General features: G+C 46.6%; 1 protein-coding gene across 1 annotated transcript in view; it reads left to right on the top strand.

The window, feature by feature from the left end:
- LOC142020892 (polycystin-1-like protein 2) overlaps window positions 1–14,494 on the top strand; it is an 82,111-nt gene that overhangs the window by 29,744 nt on the left and 37,873 nt on the right. Inside the window, 8 exon segments of the mRNA XM_075009133.1 lie at window positions 1,123–1,240; window positions 2,702–2,909; window positions 4,112–4,232; window positions 4,664–4,805; window positions 8,073–8,273; window positions 8,824–8,969; window positions 9,566–9,760; window positions 11,616–11,741. Coding sequence (XP_074865234.1) covers window positions 1,123–1,240; window positions 2,702–2,909; window positions 4,112–4,232; window positions 4,664–4,805; window positions 8,073–8,273; window positions 8,824–8,969; window positions 9,566–9,760; window positions 11,616–11,741 — 1,257 coding nt within the window.

The following is a 14,494-nucleotide window of genomic DNA, read 5'->3' as shown; positions in this document are numbered from 1 at the left end:
GGTGGTGGGGGGGGTTGTGATAGGACAGTACTCATAACAAAGGCAGGTGCAGGATGGAGTGCAGGGGATTGTGGGGGAACTCAAGGCAAGAGTTGAGGATACAGAGGGATGCAGGAGTCAGGGCAGGGGGTTGGGAGGCATGGGGGACTCAGAGCAGGAGGTGGAGGAGTGCAGTAGTCAGGGCAGAGAGTTGTGGAGAGGACTCAGGGCAGGAAGATGGGCATGTGTTTGGGAAGCTCTGGTTTCGGAGTATGGCCACAACACTTCCCAAGGCTGGCTGGAGTGGCATGGACAAGGCTGGCCAGAATGGTGGGGACCCAGGGTTGGCCAGGGTTGGCCAGGGCAGTCGAGAGTACATTGCCTGGCCATCAGCTCCCCAGGGCTTAGTGGGGTGGTGGGGACTGCACTGTCCAGCCACCTGCGCACTGAGGCTGGAGCATCCAGAGTTCCGCCCCAAGCCGACCAGTGACCCAGTTACATTCACATTTGATAGCAAAAGAGATGCTAAGAATCTATTGAGAGTAAAGGATAAAATTGACAATACCCTAAGTGCTGTCAAATCCCCAACTTTAAATTATAAAAACTAATTCAGAACAATGATTTTGTTTCCTTTGTGGTGTAGTAATGTTAAGGGCTACATGGAACTATAGCTGGTACAGAATTTCACATAGACATGATTTTCAGGATGACAGAAACCCTTCAAAACAGACTCCACTGAAAACAGCAACTATGTCAGAAGAACAGGAGCCAGTTCTTGTTTTTATGGCTAAAGCTGTTACGTCAGGACTCTGAGAAAAGGAAAAAACCCATCATTACTCATGTGTGACTTGCTGCTGAAAGAGAAACGAGTGTATGGTAGTTATAAGCCCAAGACTGGGAGTTATAAAATCTGGGTTTTAGTCTTGGATCTTTCATCTGTATGACAATGGACAAGCCACTACTTAAATTAAGGCTCTAAGTGGAGTAGCTTGCAAGAGTGGGATCTAATTTACTGAGCCCTAGATCAGTCTGCTAATAGCACATGGCATATCCTATTTTCTGATTCATTATAAAATCATGAAAAGGTTAGACATCAGTTCATGCCCTTTCCTGCTCTGATCGGCACCTTCACTTCTTGTTTAGGATGACAGAAGGAAAAATAAAATATACATTAAACCTAGTCGCCATGTGGATCCCTTCACAACTGTTACACTTGACTGGCTAGGTGACAGTGATAATTCTACTTTCACCTGGGCATGTGGTAAGTGCAGTGCATGTTTTGGTTTCTTCCTACCATTAGCTAGCTGCCTAATGGTATATTCACCACCCTACTGGATGTGCAATGTCTGTCTGGCTGTCAGATGCTATAGACACCACCTGGCTTTAAATAAATGTGGTCATTGTACAATAAAAATGTCACTCTTCATGGGTCTGGTGCTCATAAACAGCTAATTCCATGATATGATTTCATGAACCTCAGGCTAATCTTCTCCCTAGGGATGGCAGCTTCTCAAGCTCCATCTTTCAAGGGGTTTGTTCCCAACAGTCAGCTCCCAATCTACTTCCACCTGCCCAATGCTCAGGGCTTGTCTCCACTAAGCAGTGAATTGACATTGCAGCCATTGATCCACCAGCCATTGATTTATTGCAACTACTTAGACATGATCAATTGATCTATGAGTGCTCTCCTGTCGACACCGGTATTCTACCAGGCTGAGAAGAGCAGACGGAGTTGACAGGAGAGCAGACTCCACTGTGTGAAAGAGATCTCAGTGAGTACATCGACTTCAGCTATGCTATGTGCTGAGATGAAGTTGCATAGTTTAGACTGATGGAGGTCCGGGAGGCATGGTGTAGAAAAGGCCATAGAGTCTGAGGAGCTGCATGTGCCCCAACGAGCCAGCAGTAATTAACTGGCAGCCTTCACACTCAGTTCCAACATCTGAGAGCAGAGGGTGTCAGCACAGCCAGAGCATCAGATCACCTTTTGACACAGAGGAGAATCAGATCTGCTGTAACTGAAGCTAGGTGAGGCTTCTGTATTCACCCAGCAAAGGAAAATAAAGCCTTCGAGGTTTAAAATTGGACCAGGACTCAGGGGATCTGGGTTCTGTTCCTGCTCTGCTACTGGGCAAGTGGCCCACTCGGGTTAAGTCATCTCGGTTTCTCCCTCTGCAAAATAGAGATAACGATGCTCACTGCCTTTGGACGTGTCTACACTAGCCCCAAACTTCGAAATGGCCATGCAAATGGCCATTTTGAAGTTTACTAATGAAGCGCTGAAAAGTATATTCAGCGCTTCATTAGCATGAGGGCAGCTGCAGCACTTCGAAATTGACGCGCCTCGCCACCATGTGGCTTGTCCCAATGGGGCTCCTTTTCGAAAGGACCCCGCCTACTTCGAAGTCCCCTTAGTCCCATGAGCTGATGGGAATTAGGGGACTTCGAAGTAGGCGGGGTCCTTTCAAAAAGGAGCCCCATCGGGACGAGCCGCGCAGTGGTGAGGCGTGTCAATTTCGAAGTGCCGCGGTTGCCCGCATGCTAATGAAGCGCTGAATATGCATTTCAGCGCTTCATTAGTAAACTTAGAAATGGCTATTTGCATGGCCATTTCGAAGTTTGGGGCTAGTGTAGACGTAGCCTTTGTGAGGCATTTTCAGACCTGGGTTAAAAAGCAGAGTCAGATATTATTACCATTGTTAAAAAGTAAATGTTTGGACAGGGGCTTGCTGGCCTGGGTGGCAGGAATGTGTGCAGCAGCAAGTAATCTCCACTGACCAGAGCATGACACAGATCCCACCTTCCTGCCTGCCCCCACCAAACTCAGCAGTGACCCTGAGAGTGACAGTCCGAAGTCCTGGAAAAGAAGAGAAGCAGGATGAACAATGTCTGTACGTGGCTGCAAGACAAGAACTGCGTCCAGAAATCAGGTCAGCCTTGGAACAGCAGTACTTATTCTCGATTCTGATTGCTACATTTCCTCCTGCAACCATTGAAATCAATTGGAATAATGTGGTGATGGCCAGAAGTGCCCAGGGGCCTGGCTGAATCTTCAGGAGAACACTTGAAAGTATGGCCATTAGGCACTTAAGTTTCCTGAGACTTAGGGCAGATCTACACTATGGACTTAGGTTGCCAGAAGCTGCGCTCTGTTAGTATCTACTCTATCGTAGAGCTCCCACTGATGTAACTCGCCCTCTTCACAGACTTAATAACTTCACCTCATGAGAGGCACAATGCTTGCGCTGATGTAGTTAGGGTGACATGCATAGACACTGCATTGCTTGCAACTGTTGCTGCCTTTCAGAACCCATCCCACAATGCCCCTCACTGGCAGTTACTTTGGTGCTCCCGGTGAGGACATGCACTGCTCACAGAGGAACGTAATATGGACATGTAAAACCCGCTCAATTACAGCAGTGGCTGCACCTTGTTGTAGCTTAGATTGATGTATATTTCTGTCATGTAGACGTGCTCTTAGGCTTCTAGGGCCTGGTCAATACCTAAAATGTACGTCGACTGACCTACCTTGCTCAGGGCTGTGAATTTAAGACAACAGAAGCCCCAGGATAGCCACTGCTGGGAAGGATTCTTCCATTGACCTAGCTACCACCTCTTAAGGGGGTGGATTTAGTACAAGAGAAAAAACCCTTGTTCCACTGTAGCAAGTGCCTACACGACAGCAGGGCCACTGTAGCATGTGTAGTGTAGTCAGACCGTCAGTACTGACCCCCCGCCTTTTGAAAACAGGACAGAAACTGCAAAGTCAATTGGGATTTTTTGAAAACATTGCTGTTTGTGACTGCTGTCATATGCCACCTGCCTCATAACCAGTTCTCCTGGTAAGTTGGGCGGCTGCTCAGGAGAGACTCAGGTGCTACCCAGCTGATTAGCAGAGCACCCCAGCCATCCACTGTGGACAGCCTGTGTTTCTCTTGGTGGTGCAACCTGCACAGACCTCAGTGCACATAAAAAATTATTCCACCCATGAATGGGCAAAAATTAGAGGAAACACTCTTCATAACCCACAGGTGAGGCAGGCTCCAAGTAAAGGACAGGAAGAATGAAGTGGGGAATAACGGGAAACACTGTCATCTGTCGGGGAATAACTCCTGTCCTGCCTTCCTTTTAGGTGTCAGACAAACTGCAAGCCAGTGAATGTCACGGCAGAAATTGCTTTGAAAGCCAATGTGCTGGAAGGCTCCAAGACTGTACTGTACAACTGGTATTTAGATAACACATTCCAGTCAAAGGTGAGATGAGTGGTTCCATTAGGAATGCCACACCCACAAAAAGCAGACATCCAGATGGAAAGGATGCCCTTTGAGGTGGGGGGGTATCTCCCTAGGTACCTTTAAGACACCAGCAGCCAGTGGAGATAATTGTGTAAAAGCAAGCACAGAGTTGCACACACTATTTTCATGCAGATTTCCATGTCATGTACATTGAGGTGGACTATTCCACCAAACATAATTTGTTCTTTGTCACTACTGGTGCACTTTACTCCCATATATCATAGATTCATAGAAATACTCATGCTGATGTCAATAGTTATGTGTTTTGAATAAAGGCATAAGGACTGCGTCTACAGAAAATGTAGTGCACATATGTAGTGAACTCTCTGGGTGGAAATCACTGTCAACAGCCTCTTCTGCTTTATTAACTTTTCTGTTGGGCTTTCCAGGCTCCCTCACTCCCTGCAGTCTGCAGCCTGAAGGGTTTCCAACAGAGCTCCTTGACTTTGCTCCAGAGCAACAGCTCGACATTGGTACTGAACAGTTCCTTTCTGCAGACACAAGGAGAAGCATTTCGGATTAAAGTAACAGGTGGGGAAAGCCAAAGGTTTGAAAACTCCACCAAGATAGGATCTCTTTGCAATACAGTACATAGAAGGATGAGAAACATTCTAGATGACAAATGTGCTGCTAAATAATGTGATACACTGAGGGCCATTAGAACATAAGAATGGCCATACTGGGTCAGACCAAAGGTCCATCCAGCCCAGTATCCTGTCTGCCGACAGTGGCCAGTACCAGGTGCCCCAGAGGAGGTGAACCGAAGACAATGATCAAGCAATTTGTCTCCTGCCATCTGTCTCCAGTCTTTGACTAAAGGCTAGGGGCACCGTACTTTACCCTTGGCTAATAGCCATTTGTGAACCTAACCTCCAAAAATTTATCAAGCTCTTTTTTAAACTCTGTTAGAGTGCTGGCCTTCACAGCCTCCTCCAGCAAGGAGTTCCACAGGTTGACTGTGCGCTGTGTGAAGAAAAATTTTCTTTTATTAGTTTTGAACCTACTACCCATTAATTTCATTTGGTGTCCTCTAGTTCTTATATTATGGGAACAAGTAAATAACTTTTCAATTTTCACTTTCACCACACCATTCATGATTTTATATATCTCTATCATATCGCCCCTCAGTCTCCTCTTTTCTAGACTGAAAAGTCCCAGTCTCTCTAGCTTCTCCTCATATGGGACCCCTTCCAAACCCTTAATCGTTTTAGTTGCCCTTTTCTGAACTTTTTCTAATGCCAGTATATCTTTTTTGAGGTGAGGAGACCACATCTGCATGCAGTACTCAAGATGTGGGCGTACCATAGTTTTATATAGGGGAAGTATGATATTCTTCGTCTTATTCTCTATCCCTTTTTTAATAATTCCTAACATCCTATTTGCTTTACTGACTGCCGCTGCACACTGCATGGATGTTTTCAGAGAACTATCCACTGTAATTCCAAGATCCCTTTCCTGATCTGTTGTAGCTAAATTTGCCCCCATCACATTGTATGTATAATTGGGGTTATTTTTCCCAATGTGCGTTACCTTACGGTTACCCACATTAAATTTCATTTGCCATTTTGCTGCCCAATCACTCAGTTTGCTGAGATCTTTTTGAAGTTTTTCACAATCTACTTTGGTTTTGACTATCCTGAACAGCTTGGTATCATCTGCAAACTTTGCCACCTCACTGCTTACCCCTTTCTCTAGATCATTGATGAACAAGTTGAACAGGATTGGTCCCAGGACTGACCCTTGGGGAACACCACTAGTTACCGCCCTCCATTGTGAAAATTTACCATTTATTCCAACCCTTTGTTTCCTGTCTTTTAACCAGTTTCCAATCCATGAAAGGATCTTTCCTTCTATCCCATGACCACCTAATTTACATAAGAGCCTTTGGTGAGGGACCTTGTCAAAGGCTTTCTGGAAATCTAAGTATATTATGTCCACTGGATCCCCCTATCTGCATGTTTGTTAACCCCTTCAAAGAACTCTAATAGATTAGTAAGACACGACTTCCCTCTACAGAAACCATGCTGATTTTTGCCCAACAAATCATGTTCTTCTGCGTGTCTAACAATTTTATTCTTTACTATTGTTTCTACTGATTTGCCCGGTACTGACGTTAGACTTATTATGTTAACAATCACTTTGTTCTCTGTTTTACCAGACTAAGATAGTATGGTACACACACACACAAAGCCCACACAGGTCTGGCAAAGCTGCTGCTGAAACGTGCCCCCGGTGGCTATGTGTGGTATCATGACAGCTGTGCTTCAGTTTGCCGTGCCTTCTGTGGCCGATTTCAGCCACTGGTGTGATCTGACTGTTCTGACAAACCAGGAATCAGAGTCCAACCCTTCTCAGGCTCCCAGAGAACTTCATTTGTCATCTGCTAGAATATAGCAAAACAACGAACTCTTCAGCCCAGGTCACCTTCTTCTTCTCCTCAAACCATCCCAACACCAGGCTCAAGACCTGGATTTCAATCTCACCACCAAAGGGAGACACATTCTCCCTCCTCCCAGGCTTTCAGAAAGGCTAAATTCTCAGCTCAACTCCTGCCCGCAGTGAGGCTCAGAGTTCAGCTGCCTCTCAGCCCTCAAGAGAAAGCTCCCAACTGCCCTTCCTCCCCAGCCCCTGTTCTGGTAGAACTTTGCTTCCAGCTGTATGAAGACCTAGCCCCACCCTAGCTGTGTTTGCTCACTGGTTAGGCAAGATCCTCCTTCAGGCAGAGGTGCCAGCACAGTGTGCACAGCTGGGATGCTGAGAGCCTTGAACCAAACAGTAATCCATGTATATACTGAAACCAATTCAAACCAGGGGTGCAGCAGCACCTCCAGCACCCTTAGTTCCAGAACCTATGCCTGCAGTGTGCTGCCTGGTACGTGATTTGGCCTCTTTAACCCTTTTGTCACCCATACACTCCACACCAGTGGTACCCTGAGGTGAGTGAGGGTGTTCTAGATGAACACTCCGTTTGTGACGAGATCTGTCTATCCCACAATGGCGTGCTGTGTGCCAGAGCTCCACGTGGACCCTGCTGCCGTGTGCTCAAGGTATCCAGTGCACTTTAGCCTGCCTGCTCCCATTTCAAAGCGGAGTAGATCAAAGCGCACTACAGAATGTTTTATGCCCAACAGCAGGGTCCTTACAGACACTTAGGGCAGGTCTACACTACCCCGGCAGAGTAACCCGCTCAGGTAGATCTGGGGTTCAATTTTGCATGTCTGGTAGAGACCCATGAAATCACCCTCTTAGGGGTCACAGTCGAGCCCTGAACTCCTTGCAAGACCCGAAGAGTAAGGGAGGTCAACGGGAGACACAACCTTCCCCTGTATAGACAGCCAAATTAGCTGAGTGCAGATACAGCGACTTGAGATATGTAATTGGCATAGCTACAGTTACGTATCTGTGGTTGATTTTCTTATTCTAGTGTGGACTTAGCCTTTGGGCATAACAGGCTAGTGCAGTCTAGATTCACATTCCAACTTGCTACAAACTAAGTTCAATAAGACAAGCCCTGATTCAACCACCCTCATCCGAGATGATGTTAATCGTCTCATTTAGAAACATCCGGAAATGGTCCCATGATGAATGTTCAGTTTTATAATCCAGCTCCTCTTTACCAGGAAAATAAATCAATGTGGACATAGTGCTGTCTGTGATGTGGGTTAGTCTCTAGTAGAATTTCAGTTCTATTTAGACAACAATGACCACTCCCAGAGCCTGAACAAATGGCATCGTTATTAGTGTATGGTGCTCGGTGCTGCTGATAGTCATCAGACAGTTTCTCTCTGAACTTTCCAGCGATGACTCAGCATGACTATGGTGACGAAACCTACATTGTCAGCATGGTGCCTTCACCTGTGGTCCCAGTCTGTACTATATCCCCTGAGGAGGGATCCATGCTCACCAGCTTCACAATCTCCTGCAGTACCGCCTGCTTGGAGGACTCCTGCCCCACCGCACACAGCCATCCGCTCACGTACTGCTTCCACCTGAAATCAGGTACGTTCTGGGGCTGGTTTGCTTGACTGCCAGGTTCCCTGTGTGTGCAATGAGCCTTGTACTTCCAGCACCATAGGATCACAGATGTAAGTCACTGCTGCTGCTGGCCAGATAATAACTGGCTAGATTCTCATACCCTCAGCTCAGACAGAATAGCCCCTTGTTCGCTTTAAACATGTGGTATAAAGTGCAGGCCTTGCTCAATCTGGCTCTATGACCGTGGTAAGAAAACCATGTCTGAACAAGTCATATGTGTGTAAGAAGGCCCTGACTTTTACCACACTTTCCCTTTAGAAATTGCAGAAGGTTTTAAAGGGTCACTTTGAGGTCTGTGGAACCACTATAGGCGAGGAATCTGAATTTAAGGGTCATTATCTATTTTTTCCCAGAAGAGCTATTTTAATTTTACAAATCAGATCAAAGAGACATGATTCCATGGTTAGAACTACAGGCCCAATTCTGCAAGAGTCTGAGTGCCTCTTTGAAGGATGCTGAGCAGTACAGTAAGCCATGAGGTATATGATAGGTAACACTGTCTTTCCTCTTCCAGACTCCTTACTGAACTGTGGCCCACATCCTGAACTCCTGTCAGTTTATCTTCCCCTTGGAGAAGAGGAAAATAACTTCGTTTTACATGTTACAATTACTGTCAGCAATAACTTTGGTGCTATGGTTCAGACTAATGCTACTGTCAAGGTACACAGAAAAATTGTTTCCTTTCTAGGCCTCCTGCTGCCAATACCTATACTTATGATTTTAGGTGGTTGGCCATCCTCCACAGTATCCTCTCCCTATTTATATCCATTCCTTTCCTATGATCCCCAGCTTCCATCCTTCTGGTCAAGGAGGACTAGACAAGCTTTCCTGTAGAATCCCATTTGCAGTCAGCACTCTCTTCTATCCAAGCCAGAATTTAGGGAGAGAGTGGACAGCACAGACAATGATCTGTTAGTCTGGGAATTAAAAAGAACGCTTCCTCAGTGTTACTCAGTGGAGTTACTCGTCACTGAGCTGATTTCAACGGCATTGTGCTAGAGTGAAACAGAAGTACTGAAGAGGTGAATTAGGCTCTGCACTGAGCACCACGCACTCATATTGATGCAGTTTTGCTGGGTGGTTCTAAGGATGGTTGGAAAATTTCATTGGGAAAAATGTGTCACTGAAAAAAGGAGGAACAAATTCCATTTCTTGCTCAGTTCCCATTGGGAACATCTCCAGGATGATACTGGAGGCTGTGAAAGGGTAATAATACCAGCAGTAGCAATGCTGGGCTTATCTAATTGCATCTTCAGGTTCGACACGAAGATACGAACGCTGGGAACCAGACTCTGCAGGCCACTCTAGCCAAGAAAGCAGATGCCATCCTAAAAGAAGGAAACAACAGCATGTCTCTGTTCCAGCTATATAAGTCAGTGTCTTCAGTCCTTAATCAGGAGACCCAGGGAGAGACCTTTAATGCATCCCTGCAGACCGACACTCGAAGGGAGGTCAGCCAGCTGGTTTGTTTTCTTACAGGACGACAATGTGTTTTCCATTTTCTGTAAAGACAATGGGCCATTTCTTGACTGGCACCAAGGGCCTATATACTTCCTTCTGAAGTTGTGGTGGATGGGAGGGCTGCTGCCCTTTTCTAGACATCCAGCCATTCAGTTAACTGAATTATTGTACTTGTAAATGGTTAAACACAGAAATAGTGGGCCCCTGAAAATCTCTAGAAAGTGTTGGCAGGAGAGAGAATGGAGAGAGAATGAATAATTCAAACTGAAGCAGTGATCTACTGCTGCAGTCTTTTGTTTGAGCAAAGGTGAACTGGGAGAGATGGATTAAGCCAAGATTTGTTTCTAGGTATGAATATAACGGAAAAGTTTCAGACCTGGTTCCTGGCAGCTTAATCCATCTCCCCCAGCTCATCTTTTCTCACACAAAAGACTGCAGCAGCAGCAGCAGCAGCAGCAGATCACTGCTTCAATTCAGATTTTGAACTCACTTTCCATTGGCTAACCTAGCTGCCTGCCCACACTTCCTGGAGATTTTCAGGGACCCACTATCTCTGGGTTTAACCCTTTACTTGTAATTCAGTTCATTGAGTGGCTGGGATCCTAGAAAAGGGTAGTAGCCTTCCCATCCATCACAGAAGTCAATAGGAGTTGTAGATCCTTGGTATCTGTCAGAATCTGACCCACTATTTGCCATAGGTTTCACCTAGCAAGAAGGAGCTGTTACTCCTCACCACAGGCCCTCCTGAGTCATTGACGTTTCACCCCTTCTATATAAGCATTCTCCCCACCGCCCATGGTTAGCCCAGCCCTATCTCCCTGAGTGCTGCCTGTGGTGTATGCTTACTCTGGCACTGACTGTCCCTATTAAAGCTTGGGCACCGGACCACCAGCCGCCGCTGAGGGATGCTCACCGGGGTGAAATCTCTGCCATTCCCTGTCTCAGGTCCCTTAGATTCAATTCTCCAAACCTCCTCCTGGGCAGAGGTAGTAGAATCCCAACATCTGCCTTCTTCTGAACTTCCCTGAGTAATGCAGCACACTAAAAACATCACTCATGTGGAATTTACTGGGGACCTCTAAAGAGTGAGCATGTCTGATGGTTGGAGCAGGGAACTGGGATCAGGACTCCTGCATCCAATTCCCAGCTTGGACACTCATTGATTGTGTGGTCTTGGCAGTGGGGAGTTCACAGCAATATAAATTTCACTGCTTTTGAGAGGTGCTTGTTCCGTGCTCCAGGACCAGGGCTACACCTCACTGTCCCGCCCCAGCCCCAGAGCCCCGGAGGAGTTCTGTGCCACCACCAATTGGGCAAAGAGGGTACAGGTGGCCTGCCCCTGCTTGCCTCCCCTTGCGCATGGCCCTGGGCAGAACACAACCACACTGGATTTGTTTGCCTGTGTGTGTTACCCACTCACTGCAGTGGTATGAAGCTCAATTAAATGTTTTTCCACTGCCTTGAGTTCTTCGGGTGCAATTCAGAATCATTTGTATGCAACCTCGCTTTCTGTGGAGTTGGTATTTATTTATACACTTTGGCCTATGCACATTCATCCCAGTGGGCAGGAATTCACACAAGTCACTCTCATTACTGTGAATGGATGTTACGTGTGCAAATCCCCTGTGTCTCAGAGTGACAAAATATCCCTGTGATAATACAGCCTATAGCTACGGAAAGTGGCAATTTGCAAGCAGAGCTAATGCTGGCTTGAATTATCTATCCTGGGGAGTTTATTTCTGCCACTAGATCTCTAGCAAACCAGACTGTCAACACCCAGCGGTATTTACATGGTCTCAATTAACATCTTTGTACCCATCTCTAATTATCTCCTTTCATCCCAAGCTGAGAAAGATGATGCTGACGACTCTGTCTGCTGTTAATGTAACATCAATACAGACTGCTCTTAAGATGTCAGAGGTACTGAAAGAAACCACTTACAGGAGTGACGAGCTCTCTTCCTCAGCACAGGTAAGCAGAGGAGTGGTCCACAACCCCTCCCACTGACCCACACCTCCTGGCCCTGGGAGAGCATGCAGTAGCCTGTTCTTTATTTATTCTTTCAGCATTGGAGTGGTGGGGAATGAAGAAGAGGATGAGAGAGAGAGAGTCTAGAGTGGGAGGCAGGAAATTGGGACTGATGGGTTCTATTTCTAGTGTTGACACTGCGTCATCAACTGTAACTGGCCATTTGGGTTAAACCCATGGTGCGCATACTGAGGGCCACATGCATTCCATCAGAGATCTATGTGTGGCCCACGAGACATTTTGTTTACTGTTGCTCATGCACGGGGTAGCCAGATTCAGCTGGTTTCCATCCACTTGTACTAATATTAGAAAAGCGACATGAAGGTAAAGCAAGGGCATGTGAAGCGAGGTGGGTGCTGATCGCATACAACATTGACTGTAAAAGCTGTAGGCTTCTTCTGCATCCAATCAAAGCATTGCTTTGATTCAATCGGCACACCCTGCAAATTCTAGGTACACAAGTGCAGTTAGCAAAACTACCCTATTCCAGGAAATTATTTTGGTTACATCAATCTTGTGTCACATTGAGATGAAGAAGGGCCACTCACGTGGCCCACTCACTAGCCTAGATTGCCCATTGCTGGGTTAAACTCAATGATCTAGCTATAAAATAGGTATAATATTCATTCATTCATGCATGCAAAGCACTTTGAGATCCTAGGATGAAAGGTGTTACAGGTTGAACCTCTCTAGTCTGGCACTCTCTGGTCTGGTGACATCAATGATCTGGCATGATTTTAGTTTGCCGTTATTCACTTATCATCAGTGTGGCCAAATTTTCCGCGGTTCCATAAAGTTTGTTTACAGCCACCAGTCCTGGCTCTCAGTGCTCTGTGCTGTTATTTAGCTGTAATTTACCCCTAAATGTCTTCTAAGAGCCCAGTAGGCTGTGGAAGTATTGGTAATGCTGCTCAGCAACATTGACCCAACAGTGGTTTGTCAAATTCTCTGGTTCAGCACTAGTCAGGTCCTGAGGGTGCTGGAGTAGAAAGGTTCAACAAGGAATATGATAAGCGCAAAGCTGAGTTATTCCAAAATCTATTTAACTTCATGCTGGTAACTTTCTGGCTTTTGTCTTATTGTAATGTACATGCTCCCCAGGAAGTCAATCTTATGAGCTGCTTTTCACCAAAGGAGTTCCACAGTCTTAGGAATAGAGTCTGAGCATAGCTGTTCAACTTTGCCAGAAATGCCAAGTCCCTGACTGTTAACAGTGCCATTAAAGAGTCAGTAGATGGTGCTGTTTGTTTCAGGGTTTATTCCAGCAGTTCTTATGTTGCTAGGGAAATGAGTCAATGGTGAAGGAGAGAATAATTCATTTACAGGCTGTGTTTTCCCAACACACACCAGCAATAAAAAAGCAGTTGTCCTGGTTTCTGCTACTGTTTCAAAGGCTGCCAGCAAATGAGGCTGGAGTATTTCAGCAAACGGCTGGTAACTACAGTCAAGACAAAAATGTGGCTCTGATTAATGATCAGAAGCTCAAGATTGAAGCTACTGGGGCAACAGATTTGAGGGACAGGCAATGGCTGAATTGTGTGTGGCAATTTGCACAGCCTCTTGGCCACTCTGGGCAGTGTAATTATTACCTTGATTTCATGATAGTAAAATAATCAGTGTCTATACTTAGGCATAAATGGGAATGTACAGTACCCTTCTATCTTCAGCACACAGAAGGCATGGAGAGAGGTAATATTTGTTAATAAACTCATGGGTTTCATGGAGAAAAAAATTGATATATGTTAACTGCATCCGTTTAACAAAACCGTAACTTTTCTTGGGCACCATGACAGGGACACTCACCTCTTCGCCTGTTGGCTGGGTGGGATGCTGCAATGTTTTCTCTTCCCAGTTGTGGCACCCTTGTAGGTTGTTCACTTTAGCCCTCCAGCCAAGTCACACTCTCACTGGTGTCTTCAGCCCTGTCTCAGGGCCCGTTAGCTCCTGTCTGTCATTTTAGCTTCCCAGCACAGCCTTGTCACCTTCTTAGATCTCTCTTAGGCCACTTTGCTAGAAGACCAGTTGTGGGGGACCCACCCCTGCCCACTGCTGTGGTGCCAGCCCAGGGATCCTACACACAGCAGCCCTGTACGCTTGCTTTAGTTTGCTGCTGCTGCTATTCCCCAGGCCTTTTCCCATGAAGCCGCTTTCTCTTCACCTTGACCTCAGGGCTGAAGATCTCATCTACTCTTCCTCCTCCTTGCTACATGTAAGCAGGGGCAACTCGTGCTTAGGGACGTCCTGTCCATAGGTGACCTCCCCAGGCCTCGCACTTATGGGGGCCCTGTGGTGGCTGCCCCAGCTGTCCTATGGATGGGAGCAGGGAGGATTACCTGGAGTAGGGCCCAGCAGCTGCAGCAGCAGCAAGGGTCACCTTCCCTCAGTCCCTCCCCTGCACTCACCATGTGAGTGGCATGAGTGGCAGCCTCCTCCCCACCCCTTGCAGAGAAACAGGACACATTAGGCTGGGACGGCATGATGTGGCATGGTGGAGCAGAGCAGGCCTCTTCTTTTGCCATCTATATGGTGAGTCCAAGTTCCACCAGAACCCATCTTGTGGCTCTCACGTGTGCTCCTGGGACTGGGAAGGGGCACCCTTCCTTACTTCTCCTGTCCAAGCCAGGAGCTCCTCTTATCTGAGACTGAGGGCCCTGAATGGGTACTTCTAGTCAGCTTGTCTAGGCAGGCCTAAAGTC

The sequence above is a fragment of the Carettochelys insculpta genome, chromosome 14 (genome assembly GCF_033958435.1).
Source record: "Carettochelys insculpta isolate YL-2023 chromosome 14, ASM3395843v1, whole genome shotgun sequence".
In the NCBI taxonomy this organism is placed as follows: Eukaryota; Metazoa; Chordata; order Testudines; family Carettochelyidae; genus Carettochelys; species Carettochelys insculpta.
The sequence above is the reverse complement of the archived record's forward strand: the minus strand, read 5'-3'. Positions and strand labels throughout refer to the sequence as shown.